General features: G+C 41.2%; 1 protein-coding gene across 1 annotated transcript in view; it reads right to left on the reverse strand.

The window, feature by feature from the left end:
* The window catches only part of fgd1 (FYVE, RhoGEF and PH domain containing 1), a 60,589-nt gene extending 33,949 nt beyond the window's left edge, over nucleotides 1–26,640 (reverse strand). Inside the window, exons 1-2 of the mRNA XM_058389451.1 lie at nucleotides 26,083–26,640; nucleotides 25,362–25,852 (exon numbers count right to left, since the gene is read on the reverse strand). Of these exons, the coding sequence (XP_058245434.1) occupies nucleotides 25,362–25,515 (154 nt within the window). The 5' untranslated portion in view covers nucleotides 25,516–25,852; nucleotides 26,083–26,640. The remainder of the gene's footprint in view (nucleotides 1–25,361; nucleotides 25,853–26,082) is intronic.

Here is a 26,640-nt window from a genome sequence, read left to right on the forward strand (position 1 = left end):
AAAATTCATTTGTAGTAATTGTGTTACAGGAGACAGCATCACAGGAGACATTCGCATTCACACAGTCGAAAAAGTCAAGAGAAAAGACAAATGAATGCTGGATCAGCTTCCAGTAATTAAGGACTATTGATGCGACTTGATGTGACATCAATAATTCAATGTAAGTGAAACAAACAAGCAGAATGTACGACAACAGAGTACCTTTTGACTCAAATCAAACAAATTCGATGACCCTTTCGGACTGAAAAAAAAAACAATACTGTAAAACAAGTGATGTTTCTTTACTCAATATTATTAATTAGACTTATTTGAATGAGATTTGAAGCTTAAAAGGAGTAAAGAAAAACACACAACAGGCTATTTAGATACTGAGGCATTTAAAATGAGACAAAAGAGAGGACAGGGACTGATAGATAACATAGCTACGGTCTCAGTATCGATCCCTCCATCACAAAAATGTGGGAGTGAGAGAAAAAACGAGGCTTTCGATTCAGCAGCGCAGGTAGCTGGTGTGATCACACCGAATTTCATAACAGTGTGAAGCGTGTTTGTAAATTGTGCTTATTATTGTGCTTATTGTGACAAAACTTAATAATCTCCAGCAGGGCAGCAGAGACTCCATTCAGGCTAGGTATTGTCCCTACTGTCTTTCTTTTTTCACCCCCTCCCTTTCCTCTCAGTAACCCCCTGCTGGGTGTGTGGTGCTGTTGCTCTGTCCGGCCTTGGCGCAGGTTGAAGGTTTTAAATGGAGAGATTTACCCCGTGATTTCCCTGGAGAGATGGCCATCTGCCTCCTGTCACCCAGCCCACTCTCGCTGCTCCTACACATACACACACTCTAGTGATAATAACACACACAACATGAACCCAGGGGCATTTACTTACGCGTAGACAAGACGCCTGCAGTTCTATTTATAGCCTTAATGAAGGCTCCAATGGCTGCCTTTCAGTATATAAATAAAATAAAATGCATACAGAGAGTAAGAAAGGTAAAGCTTTAAGTGTGTTAAACATATAAATATGAATAGAAGTAAGCCTTATGGCACTGTTCTGGATAATAATAATAATTGCTATGTAAAAAAAATATGTTTCCAGTGGAAAGACATGAAACCGCAATGACTTCCTCCAATCATGTGCTAGCTATCAAACTATACAACAAAGTATAAGAGGTTTTAAAATATAAAAAGGCCAAGAAGACAAACTAAAATGTTATGGCAAACTATCATGTGTGAAAAATGTATAGAAAATGAGGCCAAAAATGGAGTTTGCTCCTGTTTTTTCTTGTGTCCGTGTTGATGATTGAATGTCTTTGTCATGTCCCACTCCACAGTGGTGGTTAATATGAAGCTCATATGAAAGTAGACACTCAGGAATTTGTAGCGTTTCATAAGGATTTCTGTTTCTATCTAGCCTACTAGGGGCGATTTATTCATAGAAGAGTTCCAAAAATAGTCATTTTTTTCACACAAATGTTTCTATCTTTAAAGTCAATAGTGATATCAAACCCATTTCTGCTCTCTGAGATGCCCCAAGTGTGTGTTCATCTAAAAGCATCTAAAATGTGAAGGCGTTTATCTTCAACCAGTAAAATTCTGGGTAAGGTTATCCAACTGATGGAAAAAACACACGTTTAAAACACACTGAAAGCCAACAGACTCGTTTTATATCAGACTATGTGATGATAAAATCATTTGTTTATACTGATCGGAAAAAGCTGATTTCCAGGATTCAGGATTCCAGGAAACATTAACCAAAATGTTTTCAGCCATTTGTATAAGTCAGTTTCTAAAGTTGAACAGTTAGGAGTGAGTTTAATCCTGGTGCATACAGGATATAGATTTCTACGAATAAATGTCATTAAAAAGCACAACTGATGTAACTCTTGTAGGCATCTATAATGACATCAGTGTTGAGAAAATTCAGATCTTCCATATGGTTTAACAACTGAAGAACTATTTGGAATGGAGTCTTTAAACTGTGTCTTGCATTTCGTTTTTTCTGTCCGATTTTCTGTCCGATACAAACCTACAGACCGTTCGTGCATTTCGTTCTTCAACCCCAAGAGCAAGCAGAGCAAAAATCTGGCCATTCAGTATCTGGTGTGTTTGTGTGTGTTATCGAGCTAAACATGCACAATATGTGGACACCTGAGCATCACATGCACAGGAAGTTCTTCCCCAAACTGTTCATACAAATTGTCTGTAATGCACAATTCTCCTTTACCGGAACTGAGTCTCAACCCTGTTCCAGCACGACATTACCCATGTGCACCTTAACCCCGCCGAGCACCTTTGGTATAATTTGATTTGGAAAGCTGGCCTCTTCGGTCCTCCTTGCCCGACATCAGAGCCTGACCTCGTGCTGCTCTTGTGGTTGAATTCTTTGAAGGCTTTCCACTACAGGCACGCTCCAAAAATCCAGAGGAAAGCCTTCCCAGAAGAGTGGAGGTTATTCTAACAGTAAAGGGAGGATTAAATCTGGAACACAGTGTTCAAAAAAAACATACACCACACACTGGATCTATTTGAAATGGGCTAAAATGGGCATAGAGATGTAAGAATTGGTAGCTGAACAAAAGGGGGTGAAAAAAAATAGTCCTGATTTGGAAATAGAATAAAGATGAGGAGAGAGTCCCCCCCCCCATCATGAAAATGTAATTGAGTAAAGTAAAGTGCAAATCTCTTCGACAATGACTTAAGCTCTCTTCAACATCTGTAACCACTGAAGGCTCCTTTTAAACCAGTCCAAACTAGTTTCCTTAAAAAGTTCATTTGGCTCCTTTACCACAGTGTTAGTGTTACCAAGAGGACAAAGCGGCAAGCAACATACACGTTATGTGCAATTGTTTCGTTATCAAAGCACTTTTTTTTTCTTCATATGGCTCCAGGCCTCTATTCAGGCATTGTGAGTTGTATTTGTTCTTTTGAAACAAGAAAAGCGTGCAGGGCTTTGTGTCCCGTGACAGCTGGGTGAAACGGGGGTTAACGTGGCCGACCTTCCGCCCTCTCGGGCCCCACCCTCTTTTATTGCGCTCTCAACAAACACGGCAAGTTATCTTAAGGGTAATTAGCCGCACGCACGCCGCACATGGGGACCGCCACTTCGGCGAGTGAATAGGAACAGCTTTTCATTACCGTCCCTTTGTGCGAATGTGTCGCACGGACTACAACAAATGTGACACCGGAGACTTATATACCCACATTCGGTGTCCACACATGAACATCCTGTACATCTGGAAAGTTCCCGTTGGAAATGAAGAGTTATTACAATCCGGGACTTTGACATTAACTGGAGTGTATGAGAGCAGGGATTAAATTAAGACAACGCAGTTCATCAGCTAGTGGACATTGTCCCTGTGTAGCACTGTTCCCAAACCGCTGAGGTAATCGCTGAATCTAATCATGCGTTATTCAATTATCTATTAAACGCACTCTTAAACACACTTCATCATAATTCCTGTGAGGATCAGTCCTGTTATTATACCACAGTAAGCCCGATCACTCTGACAGTAGCTCCAGATGCGAGGTTTACATTACCGTTATATTACTTCATCATTGCTATAGCAACAGATACGGTGCTTGTATAGCCGATGCTTCGTTTAATCTGAGACTAAACAGAAAAAACATTAGAAATCTTGTTATTTAACAAAGAAAACAGAGAATCGTCGATACGGGGAAGTTTTCTGTAAGGGGAAGTTCATTTAACGTTTGTGGAAGGAGTCTCCAGTGTCAGAGTTTTGCAGCAATCAGAGGTAAAGCTGTCGCTTTTTAAGTTTCCCAAACAGGAACATCTTGAGAAAAGAGGATGCTGTGTCTTCTTGCGTGTTCTTAGTAACATTGCAAGCTACGTTTCTGATATTATAATTATTATATAAGAGAAAAAAAGAGAACCTGGTATAGGAGTGAGTGTTTATGTAAGTAATAATAGGAATGAATTTGTTCTGCAGATGTTCCATTTACTTTAATTTAATTCTAATTAACAAATAAAAGAATGTTGTTGTTTTTAATCAGGAATAATAATAATCATTGGCTACGTTCTGTGGTATAAGAGGAATAAAACACTTCAGGTATTGTTGTTAAATCCTAGTATATAATGTAAGGGAACAGCAGATTGCTGCGCTTTCGGAAAAGAAATGAAAGAATCTGTGTAGAAAGAGTAGATTTAAATCTTTGGTCCAGTTATATGGACACTTCATCGTTCTTTGACGCTTTTTATATAGTTATAATCCGAAAATCTGTAGACTTCATTTTTCTTATTTCTTACTTTCTAACTCCATGACATTGTATTGAGCTAATTATCTAATTCCCGTACCACAACAGTGCATTATACGAATGTTACCATGGCAACAACCTCTGGCATATAAATCATTCCGGCCTAATTAAAATGAAGACTTCAGTCTCACGCATAACTTTAGTCTATCACATTAACGCTGGAGATGAACGACGGAGTAAATTAATTGAGAACCATAAATCTATTTCCATCCCACAAGCAGGAATCAGAAACAGGAGTTTATTATTATTTGCTGTTCAGAGGGCTCATGCTCAGCTAACAGCTGATAAAAATTTAAATCAACGTTTCTACTGAGGATGAAATATGATAGTAGAACAGAGCGAGCATGTGCTTTATTATTTCTCCCAGTGGGTCGTCCCGGTAAGCGTCCTACCCCTCCTAGGTTTTTTTTGCTCTCCAAACAAATGAACACTGCTGTTCAAATCCATGACAAGCATCCATCTTATTGTTGTTTGCCATTTTGACAGCGAAGGCAGTAGCAAAGCATCAATAAGTGTTTAATACAGCAATCTTGATGTGGTTAATACAGATAAATGAACATAATCTTATTAACCGACTTTGAAAGGATATACTTTTGAGGAATATTGATTATCCAGAGCTACTTACATTTACACCTATCAGGAATAACATTATGACCACCTGCCTAATATTGTGTTGGTCCATCTTTTGCTGCCAAAACAGCCCTGACCCATCATGCACTGTGTGTTCTGACACCTTTCTATCAGAACCAGCATTAACTTCTTGAGCAACAGTAGCTCGTCTGTTGGATCGGATCACACGGGCCAGCCTTCGCTTCCCACATGCATCAATGAGCCTTGGCCAGCCACGACCCTGTCGCCAGTTCACCACTGTTCCTTCCTTGGACCACTTTTGATAGATACTGACCACTGCAGACCGGGAACACCCCACAAGAGCTGCAGTTTTGGAGATGCTCTGATCCAGTGGTCTAGCCATCACAATTTGGCCCTTCATCAAACTCGCTCAAATCCTTACGCTTGCCCATTTTTCCTGCTTCTAACATCAACTTTGAGGACAAAATGTTGACTTGCTGCCTGATATATCCCACCCACTAACAGGTGCCATGATGAGGAGATCATCAGTGTCTTGTATTTAATAAATCAGTTCAAAATATTAAACACTAACAATGGAAACATTGTTCTATTTCAGTATTTTTCTAGATTTATGCCACCAAGGTCTTTATTATGATATATTTTGTTACACAAATTATAACTTCATCACATTGTTAAACGTGATCTAATTTGTAATTGAAAACACAAATGTATTAGACACTATATTATTTGGGACTGAGATAAAAACAATATTTGTAATGTATTGTTTTTATTTTTATAGTGCTTGTAATACCATAATTTGACCCAAAAAGTCACGAAGGGTCCGAAGACTAAACATAAAACAAGGGTTAACTAAACACCTTGGTAAAGCCTTAGCCTTAGTGAAAGAGTTAGTTTTGTAAGCAACAAATCATCCAGCTAGCATCAGTGATCAAGAGCTTATGATGTATTAGCTTTCTCAAACACAGCATCTATACAATTATCCTACTTAAGTGTCTATGGTGATTGAGCTAAAGTAAACAAGTTATAGTATGAAGTAATTTAAGTCCTTTAGTTAAGTCCTGAGCAGCCATGTCGAATTTTAGCTGAGTTGTAGCTTTAGTTCAGTTTGAGTTGAGGTAACATCGCTGTAACTGCAACATGACGGTTAAGTGATAAAAGAGAACCTGTAACCTGGGAAGTGAATTACTAATGACTAGCATGAGCTGCTTCTCAAGGTCAGTTTGCTAGCGCATAAGGGCGGCTTTGTGTTGTGTCCCTCAGGGACGGATCTGTGGTCTAGTTACAGATTAAAGCTCAGATTAAAAACAGCGGGATCAGACCAGTCAGGCCTGGATGCTGAGATCTGTGGTTTCCAGTTCTGTAAATTCAGGATTAGTAATGAATTAAGGCAGGGGTGTTAAATAAGATGCAGCGCTCAAGTGAGCCATGCTGTGAGCAATATTTTTTTGGAGTGTTAAAGGACACTTCCTGCTTTTGGCTAGAAACTGACAAGCTTTCATTTTTCCTTAAAAAAACAACAAAGTTTTTATTTTCCCTAAAATAAAATGTCATGTGTTCACTACAATCACACATAGCACTAGTGTTCAGGGTTCGATCGGGGTCTAAAGGACGGCTGTAGCTCTGATTTGGTGGCTGGTGATTGTCACTTTAAGGACAGTGATGTTCAGGCTCAGCTGTTTGTTTGCGTTCATGATCGACTCTCTACCCAGATGGGTGGATCAGTTTTCAGTCTCTTACTTTCTTCAGCTCTCTCTCTCTCTCTCTCTCTCTCTCCCTCTCTCTCTCTCTCTCTCACACACACACTCTCTCACTCGCTCATAAACACTCACACAAAAAAAGACAGAAATATCTGACTTGTGTAGGTTTTTTCCTGCAATTTTGAAGTATATTGGATTGGATTTGTCATGATTTACATATTATAACTCTTGATAATCACAAATATTACAGCGAGATCTCTCTCTCTCTCTCTCTTTCTCTCTCTCTCTCTCTCTCTCTTTCTCTTACAAACACTAACAGAAACAAAGACAAAAAATATCTGACTTGTGTATATTGGATTGGATCTGCCATGATTAAGATAATATAACTCTTGCTAATCCCAAAAAATAGTGAGATCTCTCTCTCTCTCTCTCTCTCTTTCTTTCTCTCACAACACACACAGAAACAAAGACAAAAATATCTGAGTTGTGTAGGTTTTTTCCTGTAATTTTGGAGTATATTGGATTGGATATGATTTACATATTATAACTCTTGCTAATCAGAAATAAATGACAGCAAGATCTCTCTCTCTCTCTCTCTCTCTTTCTTTCTCTCACAACACACACAGAAACAAAGACAAAAATATCTGAGTTGTGTAGGTTTTTTCCTGTAATTTTGGAGTATATTGGATTGGATATGATTTACATATTATAACTCTTGCTAATCAGAAATAAATGACAGCAAGATCTCTCTCTCTCTCTCTCTCTCTCTCTTATAAACACTCACACAGAAAAAAGACAGAAATATCTGACTTGTGTAGGTTTTTTTCCTGCAATTTTGGAGTATATTGGAATGGATCTGTCATGATTTACATATTATAACTCTTGATAATCACAAATATTACAGCGAGATCTCTCTCTCTCTCTCTCTTTCTCTCTCTCTCTTTCTCTTTCTCTTACAAACACTAACACAGAAACAAAGACAAAAATATCTGACTTGTGTATATTGGATTGGATCTGCCATGATTTAGATATTATAACTCTAGCTAATCCCCAAAAATAGTGAGATCTCTCTCTCTCTCTCTCTTTCTCTCACAACACACACAGAAACAAAGACAAAAATATCTGACTTGTGTAGGTTTTTTTCCTGCAATTTTGGAGTATATTGGAATGGATCTGTCATGATTTACATATTATAACTCTTGATAATCACAAATATTACAGCGAGATCTCTCTCTCTCTCTCTCTCTCTCTCTTTCTCTCTCTCTCTTTCTCTTTCTCTTACAAACACTAACACAGAAACAAAGACAAAAATATCTGACTTGTGTAGGTTTTTTCTTGTAATTTTGGAGTATATTGGAATGGATCTGTCATGATTTACATATTATAACTCTTGATAATCACAAATATTACAGCAAGATCTCTCTCTCTCTCTCTCTCTCTCTCTCTCTCTTTCTCTTTCTCTTACAAACACTAACACAGAAACAAAGACAAAAATATCTGACTTGTGTATATTGTATTGGATCTGCCATGATTTAGATATTATAACTCTTGCTAATCCCAAAAAATAGTGAGATCTCTCTCTCTCTCTCTCTCTCTCTCTCTCTTTCTCTCACAACACACACAGAATCAAAGACAAAAATATCTGACTTGTGTAGGTTTTTTCTTGTAATTTTGGAGTATATTGGAATGGATCTGCCATGATTTAGATATTATAACTCTTGCTAATCACAAAAATTACAGCATGATATCTCTCTCTCTTTCTCTTACTTTCTCTCTCTCTTTCTCTCTCTTTCTCTTACAAACACTAACAGAAACAAAGACAAAAATATCTGACTTGTGTATATTGGATTGGATCTGCCATGATTTAGATAATATAACTCTTGCTAATCCCCAAAAATAGTGAGATCTCTCTCTCTCGCTCTCTCAATCTATTTTCTTTCTTTCTTTCTCTCTCTTTCTCTCTCTCTCTCTCTCTCTCTCTCTCTCTTTCTCTCTCTCTCTCTCTCTCTCTCTTGTATAGGTTTTTCTTGTAATTTTGGAGTATATTGAATTGGATCTGTCATGATTTACATATTATAACTCTTGATAATCACAAAAATTGGGAGATCTCTCTCTCTCTCTCTCTCTCTTTCGGAATAAAATCCAGGGTAAACAGCTGAGATGCAGTTGGTTGTCTCATGTCCTCTACTACTGGCAAATTTTTTTTCTTCTACTGTCTGACAGACTTTGGTGAATCTTCCTTACAGTATTGTTGATTTTTTTTATCATATTTAATTCATAACTATATTTCTACTACTCTCTCAATAGTTCCACAACACTAAAAACACCACAAAAAAACACACTACATCCTGATAAAGACAGCATACAATTTGAGAAACGGACTTTTCCAGTGAGGAATAAATCCCGAGTAAGTAGATATCGCTCATTATTAACATCGGTATTTAAATTCGGCCTGGATTTGCTGTTTAGTCGAATACTTTCGATCTGGACGAGATAATACGGCATTCGAAGTTTCATCAGAGCTCGAAAAACACAAAGCGGGCGGCCGAGGCTTAAGAAAACAAGAGGTGTTTACTTTGCGAGGTGTTTTATCAGGGTTTCCTTGGCGGCATCTTAGCAGGCTTTTCTTTCTCCTCTGAAGAGCCGGAGATATGAGACTAATCTCAACCTCTGCACTCACACTAGTCATCTCCCTCAGAGCCAGAAAGATAGAGAGATAGAGAAGGATGGGAGGCTGGACAGCTTTTTTGAATATCAATGCAAGAGAAATGAGACTCAAGCTGGGGTTTTATTTTTTTCCGCTAGGTAAATCTGCACCGATATGAGCCGTATCTTTTGCTAGCAGTGGACTGTAAAATCCACACTGCTTGTAAGACTCCTGGATTTTCAGCGTATGTAGGTGTTAAGGTTCCGCTCACAAGGAAAAGCTTTCCTCAGCCTGCTTTCGAGCTCCGGTGGATTATCAAGTTGGCGCTCAAAACCTTTACGAAATTGAGCAATGTTTTGCAACATGGTACGAAACAAATCCATCAGTTACCTTCGCAAACTGAGATTTAAACACCATTTTGAAAAGTTCAGGAAAACAGGGAATGTTGCTTCAGTGATCTCTGACCCAGAGTCTGGAATGACACACAGGAAGTAACGGAGATGATGCTGCATCCAAATTCAGGCTGAATTCAATACTTTGCCAGTTACTCATTTTCCCTTCTTTCACACAGCACACAGTGTCTGACAATAAGTACTGGCCGGTGCGGAACGAGGTCCGTACGCTGAACTCATGCGTGTAGGAGGGGACAGGAGACGTAACGTTAGCTTCCCTCGTCTCTCGAGTGGATTAGAGTGTCTTGTTTCGTGTGTCTCGAGTCTTTTCCTGTCTTCTCGTATTACATTCTGTGCTATTCAACAGCAAAGCCTAAACACACACACACCACACACACACACACACCCTTCTGAGTCACTTTTATAGGCATTCTAAACATTTCTGGTGATTTGAGGGTGCACTTTCCTGCTCACTCGCTTTTTTACAGGAAAGAAACACTTGAGGAATTGTATGAGCCGGTTAAATCTCTCTCATGCTGCTTCTCTGGTGATTAAAGTTTCCACTTACTCATTCGCTTGTCCTCACACACACACACACACACACACACAGCTTCTCCCCCACTATCTCTTTCACTCCCTACACTTACACACAGTCTGTGTCCTTCCCACTATCTAGCTAGTCCTCTCTCTCTCTCTTTCTCTCTCAACACACACACACACACACACCGACACACACACACACTCCGTCATCTCTGCCACGTTGCTTGTGGTTCCTGATGGCAGCATGGCATTCCCACACACTGACACACTGACATACTTCTCTCCCATTCTGTTTCTCTGCTCTCCTCTTTTCCACTGCAATTAATCACACTTGTCTCTCTTTTCCCTATTTCTTCATTTTCTCCCACCCCTCATTTTTCACCTCTCGTCTCTCCTCAGGGTTTTCCTCCCCGTTTCTGTCCCCAGATCCTCCTCCATCTCCTTAGCAGCTGCTGCAACCGGCAGCATTTGGGCTCGTGTCCTTGCTCAAATGACTTGTCCAATCACGCACACACACACACACACACACACGGTTGTCTTATTATCCTTGTCAGGACCTTCCAACGACATGCTTATTAATGCAGACAAATCTAACCTTAATCATAACCTCAGTAACCAAAAGGAAACTTTTTAAATTAAAGCTGCAGTCGTAAAAAATAAAAAAATAAATAAAATAAAAAATTCTAGTGGGGACCGAACAAATGTCTCCACAAGGATGAAACAGCGAGATATTGCGATCCTCATGAAGATACTTGGTTCACGCCCACACACACACACACACACACACTGAAATCTCATTAACATACTCCAAAGGATCATTCAGATCACTAAACTGCACATTTTTCTGCTAAGCACATACTAAAACGTAAGTCAAATTAGTAAGACAAAGAAATTTATTTTATATCAATAAGACATTTACTGCCCCTGGTTCGATCCTGAACTAAGGTTACAAGTTTCACATTTTCTCCTTATGACTGTGTGAGATTCCTCTCATTTCAGAAAAATGACAGAAGGTAAATTAGCTTTGTGTGTGTGCGTGTGAGTGTGTGAGTGTGTGTGTGAGTGTGTGTGTGTGTGATAGACTGGGTGTGTTCCTGCTTGTTGGTCGGTTTTTCTTCCCACAATACAAAGATTAAATATCAAAATAAATCTTTTATTCGCACTTCCTGCTTGACATTTGCAATCTTTCTGTTTGAATTGCTTTCCTTTAATCAAGTCTGAAGAACACAAGGACTCGAAACGTCTCCTTGCTTTTGGCTCTCATCAGTCTGTTGATTATCTCCTGATGCGGCGGATTCCTTTTCATTTGTAAATAAAGTGTAAAATACAGGGCTTTTACATTTTTACCGTCGGGAAGCCTGAAGGGCACAAACTTTCATACACAAATCACTGTTTGTCATGGTTAGCATGTAGGTCAACGACATTTTTCCCCTCATCCATAAACAAGAGAACTGCTTCCATAACGTCTTGGCTCGCTACTTCCTGCCAAGCTACAAACATAAACGCTGATAAAAACATAATTACACAAAGAACATTCACACCAGACTTTATCCATACATTTAACTAGCTCATTGTTCATTTTGGTTACATTTACGTTAGCTACCATTTCCTAGCTTAAGAGAAACAGCTAACTAACTAAAATAACAGCTACATTAGCCAGTTTGCCTTGCTAGCCTGTAATATCTCCACGACTTCCAGAAAAATCTATTCGTCTTCTTTCTTTAAAACAGTAAAATAAAAAAGTAAGCTTTACATTCGATGCTAATTCTTTCAGATTTGATGTGTGGTAACTGTAGAAGTTTAGAAATAACCGAAACATCGAGGACACTGAAACACTGACCAGTAAGCTAGCTAATGAATTTATGCAACATATATATTTTGTAATATATTATCATTATGTTCCCTCTTTTTTTGTGAATAGCTCGTAGGAGCAGTTCGTAGACCCAGAATTTGTTGAGTAAAATAGAGCTGAGAACCGAAACCGTCCAATCCCTGTGCCGCTTTAGTATTGTGTCTGAAAGTACATCGTTCGAGTCGTATATATATTTCTTCACCTCCACTTCAAACGAATCTTAATACGAAAGTACGCAACAGGAGAACAGAGAGAGAGAGAGAGAGAGAGAGAGAGAGAGAAAGAGAGAGACGATGGGGGGGAGGGAAGATCCTGATCCTGTCAGAACAGACATCACACTTTTTTTCCTCACAAACTGTCACCATGTTCACAGCTGAAGAACTCTCACACAGTACCTGCTAAAGATCTCATGGGCCATGATGATTAATCACTCGCTCTCCAGGCTAGCAGGCTGAAAGAGATACCATCACACACACACACACACACACTCGGCATTATATGTTTTTTAACTAGGGGTGTGTATTGGGATGGTCTCCACAGAACAACCTGAGGGTTTTTTTTGGGGGGGATGGGCAGGGAATGAGGTTACTGTGTAAGCTGCACTGAGGGGTTAAGTGTCTTGCTCGAGGACGCAATTTATTTTGTGTCTTTAAACCCATTCTGGGAAAGCATTGTTAGGTTTCACACAATAAAAGGAGTCACAAATTCATGTCACTCATTATTCTTTAATAAAAAATCAGCCGTCGCAATTATATTCCGGCGCTTTTTATTAAAAAACACTCGTTAAAGAACACTCGCTGTGGGGCCGAGGGATTCGGTCCGGAACATTTTTTTCTCTCTAAAGGAGCAAACAAACCCCTTTAGGTCCAATTACGTGCTGTAATGATGCTCCTCTACAATTATGTCCTTCTCGTTAAAGGCACAAACACACATACACATGAGGGTTCCACTGATTAACAAGCGATTATGCTTTAAAGCCTCCAGATAATAAAATCGGAAAGCAATCAAACTGGTTGCTTTCACCGCTAAGTATGAAGAGTTTTCATTCTGTGCTTCTACCAAAATCAGACCCAGAATCAGATCCATTTGGTTCTGTCATACGGTAGATTCAGAATATTAAGGAGTCTTTGGTTCCACTTCACCGATCAGGCATAACATTATGAGCACTGAGAGGTGAAGTGAATAAGACTGAGTATCTCCTCATCATGGCACCTGTTAGTGGGTGGGATATATTAGGCAGCAAGTGAACATTTTGTCCTCAAGGTTGATGTGTTAGAAGCAGGAAAAATGGACAAGAGTAAGGATTTGAGTTTGACAAGGGCCAAATTGTGATGGCTAGACAACTAGATCAGAGCATCTCCAAAACTGCAGCTCTTGTGAGGTGTTCCCGCTCTGCAGTGGTCAGTATCTATCAAATGTGGTCCAAGGAAAGAACAGTGGTGAACGGGCAACAGGGTCATGGGCGGTCAAGGCCCATGCAATAAAGCAAAAATGGTTCAGGAATGGTTTGATGAGCACAACAACTTTGAGGTGTTGACCTGGCCTCCAGGTTCCCTAGGTCTCAATTCTATCGAGCATCTGTGGGATGTGCTGGACAAACAAGTCCGGTCCAGGGAGGCCCCACCTCACAACTTAGAGGACTTAAAGGATCTGCTGCTAACATCTTGGTGCCAGATACCACAGCACACTTTCAGGGATCTAGTGGAGTCCATGCCTCGACAGGTCAGGGCTGTTTTGGCAGGGACCAATACAATATTAGGCAGGTGGTCATAAGGTTATGGCTGATCGGTGTATATATTTGAGATCACTGGTTCCACCATGAATTCAGGATTTAATTTTTACTTCTGGTTCCATTCAAGATTCACATTGTACCAAACATTGTGAATAAATACAAATCCACCACAGATTCTCATGAAAGTGAACTATCTGGTTCCACAACCGACAAACAAACCAAGGCAAGTCAAGTCAAGAAGCTTTTATCGTCACTTCAACCATATTATAGCTGACGCAGCACAGTGAAATGAATCAACAGTTCTCCATGACCCCTGGTGCTATGTTAAAAAAAAACACAGAGCTAGAAAATCATGGGTTCCACCAAAGATTCTAAACAAAATGAACTCCTTCGTTCCACCAAAGTCATTATTTATGTTTGGTACATTCTAGTGTAATTTGGTCATGCTTCAAACTAGCTAATAGTTCCTTTGTTACCCAAACATTGTACTGCTTTACTCTAACTATGCCTAGCTAGCTAGCTAGCTACACAGTTAGCTAGCAAAAAACCAGAGAGTTGATGCAAACAAAATGGCAAAATATCGTTAGATTTCAGTAAGTGTTAGCAATTTCATGGTTTTTTCATGGATGTGCCACAGGTGTTTCTAACAAGCTTGTTTGCTAACTCTTAAAAATTCAGCATGAACATTTAACCCAGGTTCCACTAAAGATACAGGACAAAAAAATAAAATCCTTGGTTCCATCATGGATTGAGAATTTAAAAAAAACAACTCTTGGGTTCTGCTAGAGATAGCTCCAGGCGTTGTTAGCTCAAGTGACTAAAGCTCTGGGTTGTGTTGCCAAGCTGCCACTGTTGGGCCCTCAAGCAAGGCCCCCATCCAACCCTGCTCCAGGGGTGCTGCATCATGGCTGACCCTGTGTTCTGACCCCCCAACCCCCAAGGATGGGATATGCGAAGAAAGAATTTCACTGTGCAGTAATTTATATGTGACAAATGAAGACAACAGAAGCAGTCTGTGGTTTTATTTTAAATGCTGAACATAAATGTAGATCCACATTAGAATGATCTCTTAGCTTCAACTGCACATTTAGAATGAAAACCAGATCAGAATAGAATAAAACATCTGGTCCAGTCATAGATTTGGAAAAGATGGTTCTATCTTTGGCATGAGAACAAAGTGAACTGTCCAGTTCCACCACAACAAGCAACTCTCAGGTTCCACTACAGATTCAGACCTCTCTGGTTCTCGTATTCACATAGAACCGCTCTACTATACTAAAGCTTTTAAAAAGAGCTCACTGGTTCCATAATGTATCCCGTATACAATCAAATCACTGGTTCTATCATGATGTCAACACATAAGGAACCTTCTGGTTCCATTAGAGAGCAGCATTCAGAGGGTCGCTAAGGTTCCATTATAGATTCAGATCAAAATGAATGAGAACAATGTACTAGATTCAGAACTCTTGGTCCACCATAGATTGAGCATAAATCCAACTCCTGGGTTCTACCGCAGATCCAGAACAGAAGGAACTTGAATTGTAATCATAATTCTATTATCTTTTTTCCTAGGGATTCTACGGCCTTCTTTGCGACATCGTGGCCAGGTTCTTTATTCCTTCATGCTGTTCAGTGTGCCCCAGCTCGGTCTGCCAGGTTCGGTTGCTATTTATACCAGCAGCTGGTGTGAATGTGAGTGTGTGAGTGAAGCCACTGTCAGTTCTATCTGATAGCCATTAACTCCGAACGCACCATCCCCCTCTGCTTAAAGCAGCTGCTCAGGAGTGAGGAAAAGTGCCCTGCAGCTGCATTTCAACTCTGAATCCCAGCTGGGCCACATACTGTCTGGAGCTGGAGGTCTCAGAGGATGTAATTAGCTGATTTCTCATTGTGAGGAAAGGACAGAGGAACCATTCTCTTTCCCAGGCCCTTACACATCACACCTTTCTGCTGTGATTAGGCTTTAAGAGTTCACATGTACGAAAACCCTGGAAATGTAGCATGCTGCTCTGGTGTTGTCGTCTTTAGTCTCTGAGACAGATGAAAGCAGCAACACGCTGTATATTTTGACTGAGAATGCCTATCCTAGCATAATGTTCCATGTAACAATGCAATTTTATAATATTTGTTCATACACTATGTTGCCAAAAGTTTTGGGATGTCTGCCTTTATATGCACATGAATGTAATATGGAGTTGGCCCGCCCTTTGCAGCTGTAACAGCTTCAACTCTTCTGGGAAGGCTTTCCACAAGGTTTAGGAGTGTGTTTATGACCATTCCACTAGAAGTACATTTGTGAGGTCAGGCACTGATGTTGGGTGAGAAGGCCTGGCTCACAGTCTCCGCTTTAATTCAAACTCTTCAAACACTCTAATTCACCAAACTCGCTCATCCATGTCTTTATGGACCTTGCTTTGGTCACTGGTGTACAGTCATGTTGGAACAGGAAGGGGTCATCCCCAAACTGTTCCCACAAAGTTGGGAGCATGAAATTGTCCAAAATGTCTTGTGGGAATGTCTTGTAAGAGTTCCTTTCACTGGAACTAAGGGGCCAAGCCCAACCACTGAAAAACAAAACCTGATATATATATATATATATATATATATATATATATATATATATATACAGTCTTATGCAAAAGTTTAGGCACCCCTTGATAAATAACAGATTTTGGTGATTTTTTAATTGAAAAGATGTTAACACAGTCTCTCTTGGAAATGGAAAAATGCACAATATTTTCAGCAAACATTGATGCATAGTTACTTCTTATGCCATAAATTGAACAAAGATAAAAAATAAAAACATTATTGTGGCACTGTGCAAAAGTTTGGGCACCCTACATAATCAGTACTTAGTAACACCTCCTCTGGCAGATATCACAGCATGCAAACGCTTCTTATAGCCAGCTAAAAGTCTTTCAGTTCTTGTACTTGGGATTTTCTCCCATTCTTCCTTGCAAAAGGCTTCTAGTTCTGTAATATTCTTTGGTCGTCTTGCATGCACAGCTCTTTTAAGATCTACCCACAAATTTTCAATGATGTTTAAATCAGGGGACTGTGATGGCCATTCCAAAACCTTCAGCTTGCGTCTCTTTAGGTACTCCATAGTGGATTTCGAGGTATGTTTAGGATCATTGTCCTGTTGTAGAAGCCATCCTCTTTTCAGCTTCAGCTTTTTTACAGATGGTGTGATGTTTGCTTCCAGAATTTGCTGGTATTTAGTGGAATCCATTCTTCCCTCCACCCGTGCAGTGTTTCCTGTGCAACTGGCTGCAACACAACCCCAAAGCATGATAGATCCACCCCCATGCTTAATAGTTGGCAAGGTGTTCTTTTCATGAAATGCTGCTCCTTTTTTTCTCCAAACATGCCTTTGGAGATTGTGGCCAAAGACTTCTATTTTAACTTCATCAGTCCACAGCACTTGTTTCCAAAATGCATCAGGCTTCTGTAGATGTTCTGTTGCATACTTCTGACGTTGGATTTTATGATGGGGACGCAGGTAAGGTTTTCTTCTGCTGACTCTTCCATGAAGGTCTTGTCTGTGCAAGCATCGCTGCACAGTGGAACGGTGCACCACCACTCCTGAGTCTGCTAAATCTTCCTGCAGGTTTTTTGCAGTCAAATGGGGGTTTTGATTTGTCTTTCTGACCAGCATACGAGCAGTTCTCTCCGAGAGTTTTCTTGGTCTTCCAGATCTCATCTTGACCTCCACAGTTCCCCTGAACTGCCATCTCTTAATTACATTTCTCACTGTGGAAACTGCAAGCTGACAACGCTTTGCTATCTTCTTGTAGCCTTCTCCTGCATTGTGGGCATCAATAACTTTCATTTTCAGAGTCTTACACAGCTGCTTAGAGGAACCCATGGTTGTTGAGTGTCCGCAAGTGTTTGCACAAGATTTGAAGAGTCAAAGTATTTGTAAAGCTTTGAAATTGGCATTTACTAATGACAGCTGTTGCCATGCATCACATCAGTGGTGGCTCAAGTGGTTAAGGCTCTGGGTCGTTGACCGGAAGATCAGGGGTTCAAGCCCCAGCACCGCCAAGTTGCCACTGTTGGGCCCTTGAGCAAGGCCCTTAACCCTCTCTGCTCCAGGGGTGCTGTATCATGGCTGACCCTGTGCTCTGACCCCAACCTCCAAGGATGGGATATGCGAAGAAAGAATTTCACTGTGCTGTAATGTATATGTGACAAATAAAGGCTGTTTCATTTCTAATGAGCTGATTCAGACCTTTCTGAAACCTTGTAAAAAGAATCTGAGACTCTGGAACTCTTAGAGTGCCCAAACTTTTGCACAGTGCCACAATAATGTTTTTATTTTTTATCTTTGTTCAATTTATGGCATAAGAAGTAACTATGCATCAATGTTTGCTGAAAATATCGTGCATTTTTTCCATTTCCAAGAGAGACTGTGTTAACATCTTTTCAATTAAAAAATCACCAAAATCTGTTATTTATCAAGGGGTGCCTAAACTTTTGCATAAGACTGTATATATATATATATATATATATATATATATATATATATATATATATATATATATCTATAAAGAGTATAAATCAGTGACTTTATTTGATTGGTTGTGTATTTTAGAAAATCCTGGTATTATCATATACAACTGTACAATCTGGACTGTTTTGCAGATTTACATAAACAAAAAGTATCCAGTGAACAGGATTTCTGTTGGTTGAAACGCCTTGTTGATAGAGATTGAGAATGGCGCAACTGGTTCGAGCCTACAAGAAGGTAACTCTGTACTGTAACTCAAATGTCTACTCTTAGCATCTGTGGTGAGCAGAAAAGCATCTCAAGACACCCAAACCTTGAGAGGGATGTGATCCTATGAGAAGAACAGGAATGCGAAACTACAGTGGGCACAGGATCACTGAAAGTGGACAGGAAAAACACTGCCTGGACTACAGAGATACAGATACAGACAGTAACATTGTGTTACACTTCTAATATATACGACGTTATTTGAACTTCACACACTGCTGAGACTTTAAAAGCTTGCCAAGCCGCGCTTATTCGTGCCTCGCAGCTCGTTCTTATCAAAATAAAAAGAAGCCGTGGGGCGGTAATAGGCATAACTTTCTATAATTCAGAAGAGAAACAGTACAGTTAAGTCTCGTCAGTACACGTGAACCTCCCTGCTGCTTGGTTTATTTGTGGTGCGATGGGGAAAAAAAGCATATTACTTCACAGTAATGAAGCATGAACCGTGTACGAACACTAGGCAGATTTGCTAAATCAACACACTAACATGGACGTGTAATTAAATGTGGCCTTTTCTCTCTCTCTCTCTCTCTCTCTCTTCTAACCATAACAGCGTTTTCGCCCGATATTAAAGTGCTGAGCGGGAAAGACTGTTGTTTTTTCACCTGAAGCCATTTATGTCCGAACTGCAATCACACATACGGCACACTCGGTTTGTACGCACGAGTTTCTGTGTAAGCACATCGGGCCGGCCGTGAGCCTCTTTGATCTGAATTCCTTTTAACTTTATTCGAAGTATAATAATAACAAAAAAAACAGAACAATGGACAGATTTATTTTTGACATTAAAGCTCCAGAAGGGTCTCGGACCCTCAGTGGCTCACTGCTGACCTATAAACTTCCTTTTGCACATGCCGAAAAGAGAAAGGAGTCGTCCGTGTAATCTAATCTCTAGGCCAGATGGCTTTTCTATGACTACGGGGCGTAAATAAACTTCTTAAAGGATATGTCTGCCGAATTAAAGGCAAAGATCAAGCTCCTTGTCCCAGGTCAGCACGGTTTTCCTCCAGGAATTAAAGCTGCAGTAAGCGGTTTTTAAAGAACACTTTTCAGCTAATATGTCTTCATATCGCAGTAGCTAAAAAGAAAGGGCTAAGGGAGAGTCTGGACTCGGTAATCTGGCTAGATTGACCACTCCACCATGCCTATGAATATCTATGTGCGTATATTAGAGGGACAGCACATGTTGGACGTTTGGGGGACAAAGTTAGGGAGAGGCCAGATTAAGATGGTTTGGACATGTTCAGAGGAGGGAGAGTGAGTATATTGGTAGGAGAATGTTGGACATGGAGCTGCCAGGCAGGAGGCAAAGAGGAAGGCCAAAGAGGAGGTATATGGATGTAATAAATGAGGATATGAAGCTAGTGGGTGTAAGTGTTGAGGATGAAGAAGACAGGGATAGGTGGAGAGAGATGATTCACTGTGGAGACCCATGAAGGGAAAAGCAGAGAGAAGAAGAAGAAGATCTATGTGCGTATACAAATGTGTAGCATATACAAATGTGCTAGCTTGGCATAGTAACAGATTAGAGGTGTTTTTAATATCTCTTATGGAAGCAGCATCATTTTCTGATCCCTAAATCGATGACACCAAATAAAGCCTCCATAAAGAACATGTCAAGACGTGTGTTTTTTGGCAGTTATTTAGTGCTTCACTTTTCCTGGAAAGGTCATTATTTTCACTTTGTCATGTTTCCAGAGTATATTATAGCTAGCTAACATTAGCTGTGTTATCCAAAGCATTGTACTGCTTATCTCTAGTTATGTATGGCTAGCTAGCTACACAGTTAGCTAGAAAGAAACAGAGAGGAGACGCAAACAAAATGGTAGATATCATTAGTTTTCAGTAAGTTGTGTTAGCGATTTACAGTCTAACGAGATGCGACAGGCAGGAGAAGCAAATTTCATGGTTTTCATTCACACTTCCAGTGTTTTTACGCTTGTATGGTTTCACACGACATTTTTTAGATTTGGTGTACATCTACAATGAAATTTATCACATTTCACACACATCAGCTGAGAGACTATCAGGGTGACGGGAGAACCATTTGCATCAGGCGGATAATTTGTCATGCACTATGAAGAGAGACGAACTTTTCTGAACCAGGAACGTGATAGATCATGTCAAGAAAATAATAAATAAAGAGAAAATACTCGAATATCATTTTGTACATCATCACAGTAGCCAACGTGTTCACCGATATCTTGTGACTTTTATTATGTCAATGGAATAAACATGATCACACAAACTCGCTTGTTTAACTTCGTTAGAATTAATACACTTACTTAGCTTGTCATCACATTACGTTAGCTAGTGATTTTTAGCTAAATCTATTAAGTTTCTAGAAAATTAAAACCGGACAGCACTTCCCTGGTGGGCTTCTTAATAAATTTACGGTTCGGACCCAGGGTGAGGTAAACTAAAGCCTACGGTTACTGTTCTCCGTCTGCCAGGCTCCATATAAAAATATTTACAATACAGACGATCAGAGTGTGACGTTAGATTTAGTTTTCGACCTCGCCAGTCGATCCAGAGACAGACTCTCTGATTCCCACCCTATATATGGACACGCAGCTCAGACTCTGGGCATAACAGCACTCCGGAGATCTCCAGAGGGCCTGACTCATTCACACAAGTGTTATTCTCCTCGCACAGCAGAGACCGAGCTGCCAGACTCACTTCCTGTTCGTCCAGGACTCGATCTGGTTCCCGCGCTGTCAAAACAGCTGCCCGTTAAAACGCTCAAGCAAGCTGCTGTGTGAATGCAGCTGAACGAGTTGCGTCCTGCTTTTTTTTTTTCTCCTTCTCTTGGCGAGATCTTGGTGATCTCCATCAGGCGAGGAGATAAGCTTGTTTTACAGTTGGCAGAGGAACTCCGAAGGCCATGTGACAATGATCAGGGGAGTTTCTGTGGAATACCAATACACTCCCATCCAAGACAGATGTGGGTTGTTGTTTTTTGAGTTTTTTTTTTATTCAGCAAAAACATTACAGATGCACCAAAAATCCCTTACACTCCGACGCATTCCGGAAAGATTCCTTTCACCATGCATAACCCGAAAGCACGCTGGAGAATGGAGTCGTTTCAACTATTTCTGCAGTGATGATGATTGTAGCACAGTTTGCTTTGGGTTGTGGATCAGAAGGTCAGGGGGTTAAAGCCCCAGCACTACCAAGCTGCAACTGTTGGGCTTTTGAGCAAGGCTTTTAACCCTCTCTGCTCTTTCACTATCATAACTGACCCTCTCTGCTCCCTCACTGTATCATAACTGACCCTGTGCTCTGACCCCAACTTTCTAAGCTGGGATATGCGATGAAAAGAGTTCGCTGTAATGTAGAAATGACAATCAAAATCATCTTTTGAATTATTATTATTATTATTATTGTTGTTGTTGTTGTTGTTGTTGTTATCCTAAAGAGCCAAAATCTGCTTCTGGTTTCCTCCCCCACTCCACCACCCCCACTAGCTAATACACTGGGGGGAAAAACCCCAGAAAAGTATGCACTTCAAATTGAGCTGAGGAGTCTGTGTGTGGTGGGTGGGAAGGTCATGGGAAGGCTGTGCTATATTGGGAGTCTCCGAAGCAGAGCAAATTTCCCAAAGCCTCTGTTTAAAAGAGTACGGATGATGAAAACACGCTGCCCGAGCTGACATAAAGAAGAATAAATCAGCCATCTTTGCAATACTGCTAGTGTTTAATGTAACAATCCGAAAGGTCGTGCTTCTCATCAGGAATATGAGTATTAGTGTTTCACACACACACACACACACACACACACACGCGCGGGTTATACGTCCAGGCCTCGGAGGTACGTAATTAAACAGTCAGCCACCTAAGTGTATTTTGTCCCACTTTAAACATTTTTGTTAGGGTCAGGGTATAAGGAAGGGGCATGATGGAGAGAGTAACAGTAGCTGAAACAAGCGAGGTTTTAAAGAAAAATAAACTGTTAAGGATTGTAAAGCTTCCTGAGAATTCCTCTGTAACATGCTGATAACTGCAAATCTCACACAAAGCCTCCCAATATAATCCAAATCTCAACTTCTTTCCCCTCCACATGTGCTTGATATAACAGAATATTGTAGTAATAATATACACCGATCAGGCATAAGATTATGAGCAAAGGTGAAGTGAATAAGACTGATGATCTCTCATCATGGCACCTGTTAGTGGGTGAGATATATTAGGCAGCAAGTGAACATTTTGTCCTCAAAGTTGATGTTAGAAGCAGGAAAAATGGGCAAGTGTAAGGATTTGAGCGAGTTTGACGAGCAGCTGAATTGTGACGGCTAGACCACTGGATCAGAGCAACTCCAAAACTGCAGCTCTTGTGGGGTGTTCCCGGTCTGCAGTGGTCAGTATCTATCAAAAGTGGTCCAAGGAAGGAACAGTGGTGAACCGGTGACAGGGTCATGGACGGCCAAGGCTCATTGATGCACAGACGAGCTACTGTTGCTCAAACTGCTGAAGAAGTTAATGCTGGTTCTGATAGAAAGGTGTCAGAATACACAGTGCAGGACTGGTCTAGGAGGCAAAAGTGGGACCAACATAATATTAAGCAGGTGGTCATAATGTTATGCCTGATCGGTGTATACAATCAGTGTCAGTGCTTCATGTTTGTTCCTGTAAGTTTTCCGCCAAGTCTTCAGAAAAGAAAATTTTTTTTTGTTTTTATTAGTAACATGACAATTTGTGGTTTTTTGTCTTATCAATAATAACAGAAAGAAAAACCGGAGGCACTGAACACCTTCTTGCAGTTGCTATAACAAGTGATTAATAGCTTTTTTTTTTTTTTAATTATTGCATGGCTTTAATAGATTAAATCATGAAGTAGACCAAACCAGTTCAGGACACGTTGTTATTGCAAAACAGTCAACTTCAGGTTGAAAACAGTGACGTGATGGGCCACAACATAGCACTGTGGTCACTGATTATTTCCTGTAACTGCTGTGTTTTAATCCTTAGGCAGCAGAAATGCTGTCATATGTACACCGGAGCCTTAACTATCACGACAATATGTGTTTTTTGAACATCCTACTCCAGATTCATTCTTATTGCGGTTATAATGAGCTTCACTCCCTCTTCTGGGAATGCTTCCACTAGATGTTGGAGTGTGGCTGTAGGGGTTTGTGTTCATTAACCACAAGAGCATTAGTGAGGATGTGAGGAAGGTGAGGAGGTCTTGGGGTGCAGTCTGGGGTCCAGTTCATCCGAAATGTGTCCAGTAGAGTTGAGTCAGAGTCAGGGCTCTGTGCAGGACACTGAGTTCTTCAACTCCAAACTTAACACACCATAAGTTCATGGAGCTTGCTTTGTGCACAGAGGCATTGTCATGCTGGAACAGTGACTAAGCCTCTTAGTTCCACTGAAAGGAAATTGCACTGCTAGACATTGTACAGTTTGAGGAAGAAACACATATGGGTGTGCTAGTCGAGGCGCACATACTTTTTCATTCATTCATTCATTCATCCCTGCTCTTGCCTGACACAAAGCCTAATGGTCACTGTCTTCTAAGCCATATGGCAACATGATCACAGCATAGTAAAGCGGCCTGAAACGTACACCAGTGGTCATGTGAGAATTTGATATGGTGATATGTTTTTAATGTGATTGCCTCCACTACTAGCAAACATAATGGATTCATTTGGATTCAGCATGTTGTGATGAGCTAATTACAAGGCACCAAATCACAATTCTGATTCATATATAATTAAGTGCGCCGCCTTAGGCAGGAAAAACATAACGCCTCGTTTTACATCTGCTCTACATCTGCTCATGTGCGCGTACACACGCCCTCACATGCGCGCGCGCACACGCACTAACGCACACACATAACCGCAAATCAATAGGCAATAAATTTTCTATGGCCAATTTAAAGAAAAGCTCTGCGTGCAGAAAATGCCTTTATCCCCCCAACCCCCCCCACACACACACACCACCCCACCCCCTCACCCCCTCATCATACTGTGACGGACAACACAATGTATATATCTGCTGGTCAGCACACACAAACAGAGAGAGAGAGAGAGACAGAGAGATGCGCTCCAGGCGCATGCTCCGTATCCCCAGAGCTTAATTGGATTTTACAGCGCAGTGCTCGAGCAAATAGCCCAAAGTGACACGCGCTCACGAGCACAAACATGGCAGTGCGGCACCAGCTGTGTGTGCATATATAGCGTCTCATGTTTTTTTTTTTTTCCATCACCCTCGTGCATGGGCAGGGAGCCACGTGAATGCCATCATAACCATGCTGCATCTTCTGGGTTCTCTGTGATTCGATTAAAAAAAAACTACATCAGTGTCACTTAAGATAGCTCTGCGTTGTCCCTAGACTTAAACCATTTGCATTAACAGCTTATGACTTTTCATGTCATTTGTCTTTTTTTTAACGACCTTCACTAGCACATGCGCACAAAAACGGTCAGAAATACACGGCACATTTGAATGCACGTGCGGTGGCTCTGCGCGTGCTGCGTAATGCAGGTTCGTCTTGCATCCTGAGCACTCTTCAGCTTCGCGAACCTGGAGGAACCCTTAAGGTTCTGTGTGCAATCATGCATGTAACGGTCTGTACAATAAGCCCTGAACAGTGTGCGTCTGAAAACTGCGTCTTCCTGCAGGTGAGTCATAGCTTCTGTGTCTAGAGAAGCACTAAAAGTGTATCCACATGCACAGCGTGTGTCCTTGAGACCAGCTCCGAATGCCCTAAATGCCTAAATACGCAACGTCGGGTGTACATCGTGCAGCGGATTCACGACGATGACATTTTACCCTCCAAGGTGTTGCACAGAAGCTTGAGTCAGACTGCGCGAGCGCGAGAATGCACAACAATCCAAGCAGAGCATCAAGGCACTCACCGGTTCTGCGGGATCCGGGCTGCGGGCTGAGATGATAGGAAAAGCGCATCGTCTTGAACTGGCTGGAGAAGGACGGGTGCGAATCGGATGGCGGCGGAGGCGGCGGCGGCGGGCTGAAGCCGATCAGCGCGCTCCTGGGCCGGTTCAGCTGCATGCCTGCCTGCAATCACGTTTGCAGGGCAGGGACACGGGGTTTAACACTTCCACACACACACTCAAACAAACAATCAAAAAAAATAAAATAAAAGAATCACAGTCCTCAAAGAGGTGCGCGTCTTCCTCCAGGTGCCCTTCCGAGCTTCGCGTCCAGACCGGATCGTCCCGGTCGCTCGGTCGCGATCTGGAAGCTGAACGGTGTCCCGGTCAAACGGTAGCGATCCGCCGGTGTGCCATCCAGCTGCGGAGTAGAAATCCCATCCAAGGCCCTCTGGACAGCGTAAAACTCCATCAAAGAGAGCGGTTCAATCCCGGTGCTTTACTCAAGCGGTACACTAACACACACACACACACACAGCCTATGATTGCGCCTGTTTATTTATTTTAGGAAAATAACCGCAATAAGTGCATGAGCATTTTTATTGCTATTTTCTTTTGGTTCAGTAAGAGTCGTTACACTACACGTATCGATCCTCTCTTACAATAATACAAGACTCCTTTTTGTTGCCATCGTGTGGAAAAGAATACTAAAGAAAAAATAATAATAAAGACGTGGAACAATTACCGCAAAAAAAGTTTCTTAATCCATCTTCCTGCCACGTCTTTGTTCAAAATGTGGGCCTGTGGTAATATATCAGCGAGTACAAAGTGCCAAAATCCAGAACAATAGCCATGTCAAAAGTTGTTTCCCGTTCCCGCGGACGTTCATGGAGAAGTTGGCCGCCCACTCCGGCTCGCGTGGCCGTTATTAACGTCTCCACACACCGCATATAATCCGGTCTGCTCTCTCTCTCCTTCTCTCTCTCTCTCTCTTTCTCTCCGGGAAATGTGCACACTCAGCTGCCCCGAATTCAAACCTCTAAACCTCTCCAATCCGCATCATGAGCGTCTCCTATACGCGCTTCTACTGCCACAAAGGCGCCGTTCGACTCGTGAGTCGCGGAGTAAAGATCCAGGTGCATTTATTTTTCTTTTCTTTCCTTTCCTTCTCCTTTGATTCACGGTGTCCTCCGGGTTTTCCCGGTTTGTATAAAATCCCGTCTCCAAAGTGCCCTCCGAGTTCCCAAGCGCCTTCTTTCTGGATCCCTTTTTTCTCCCTCCTGCGCGCTGTACTACTGCGAGA

The sequence above is a fragment of the Hemibagrus wyckioides genome, linkage group LG05, assembly GCF_019097595.1.
Source record: "Hemibagrus wyckioides isolate EC202008001 linkage group LG05, SWU_Hwy_1.0, whole genome shotgun sequence".
Taxonomy (NCBI): domain Eukaryota; kingdom Metazoa; phylum Chordata; class Actinopteri; order Siluriformes; family Bagridae; genus Hemibagrus; species Hemibagrus wyckioides.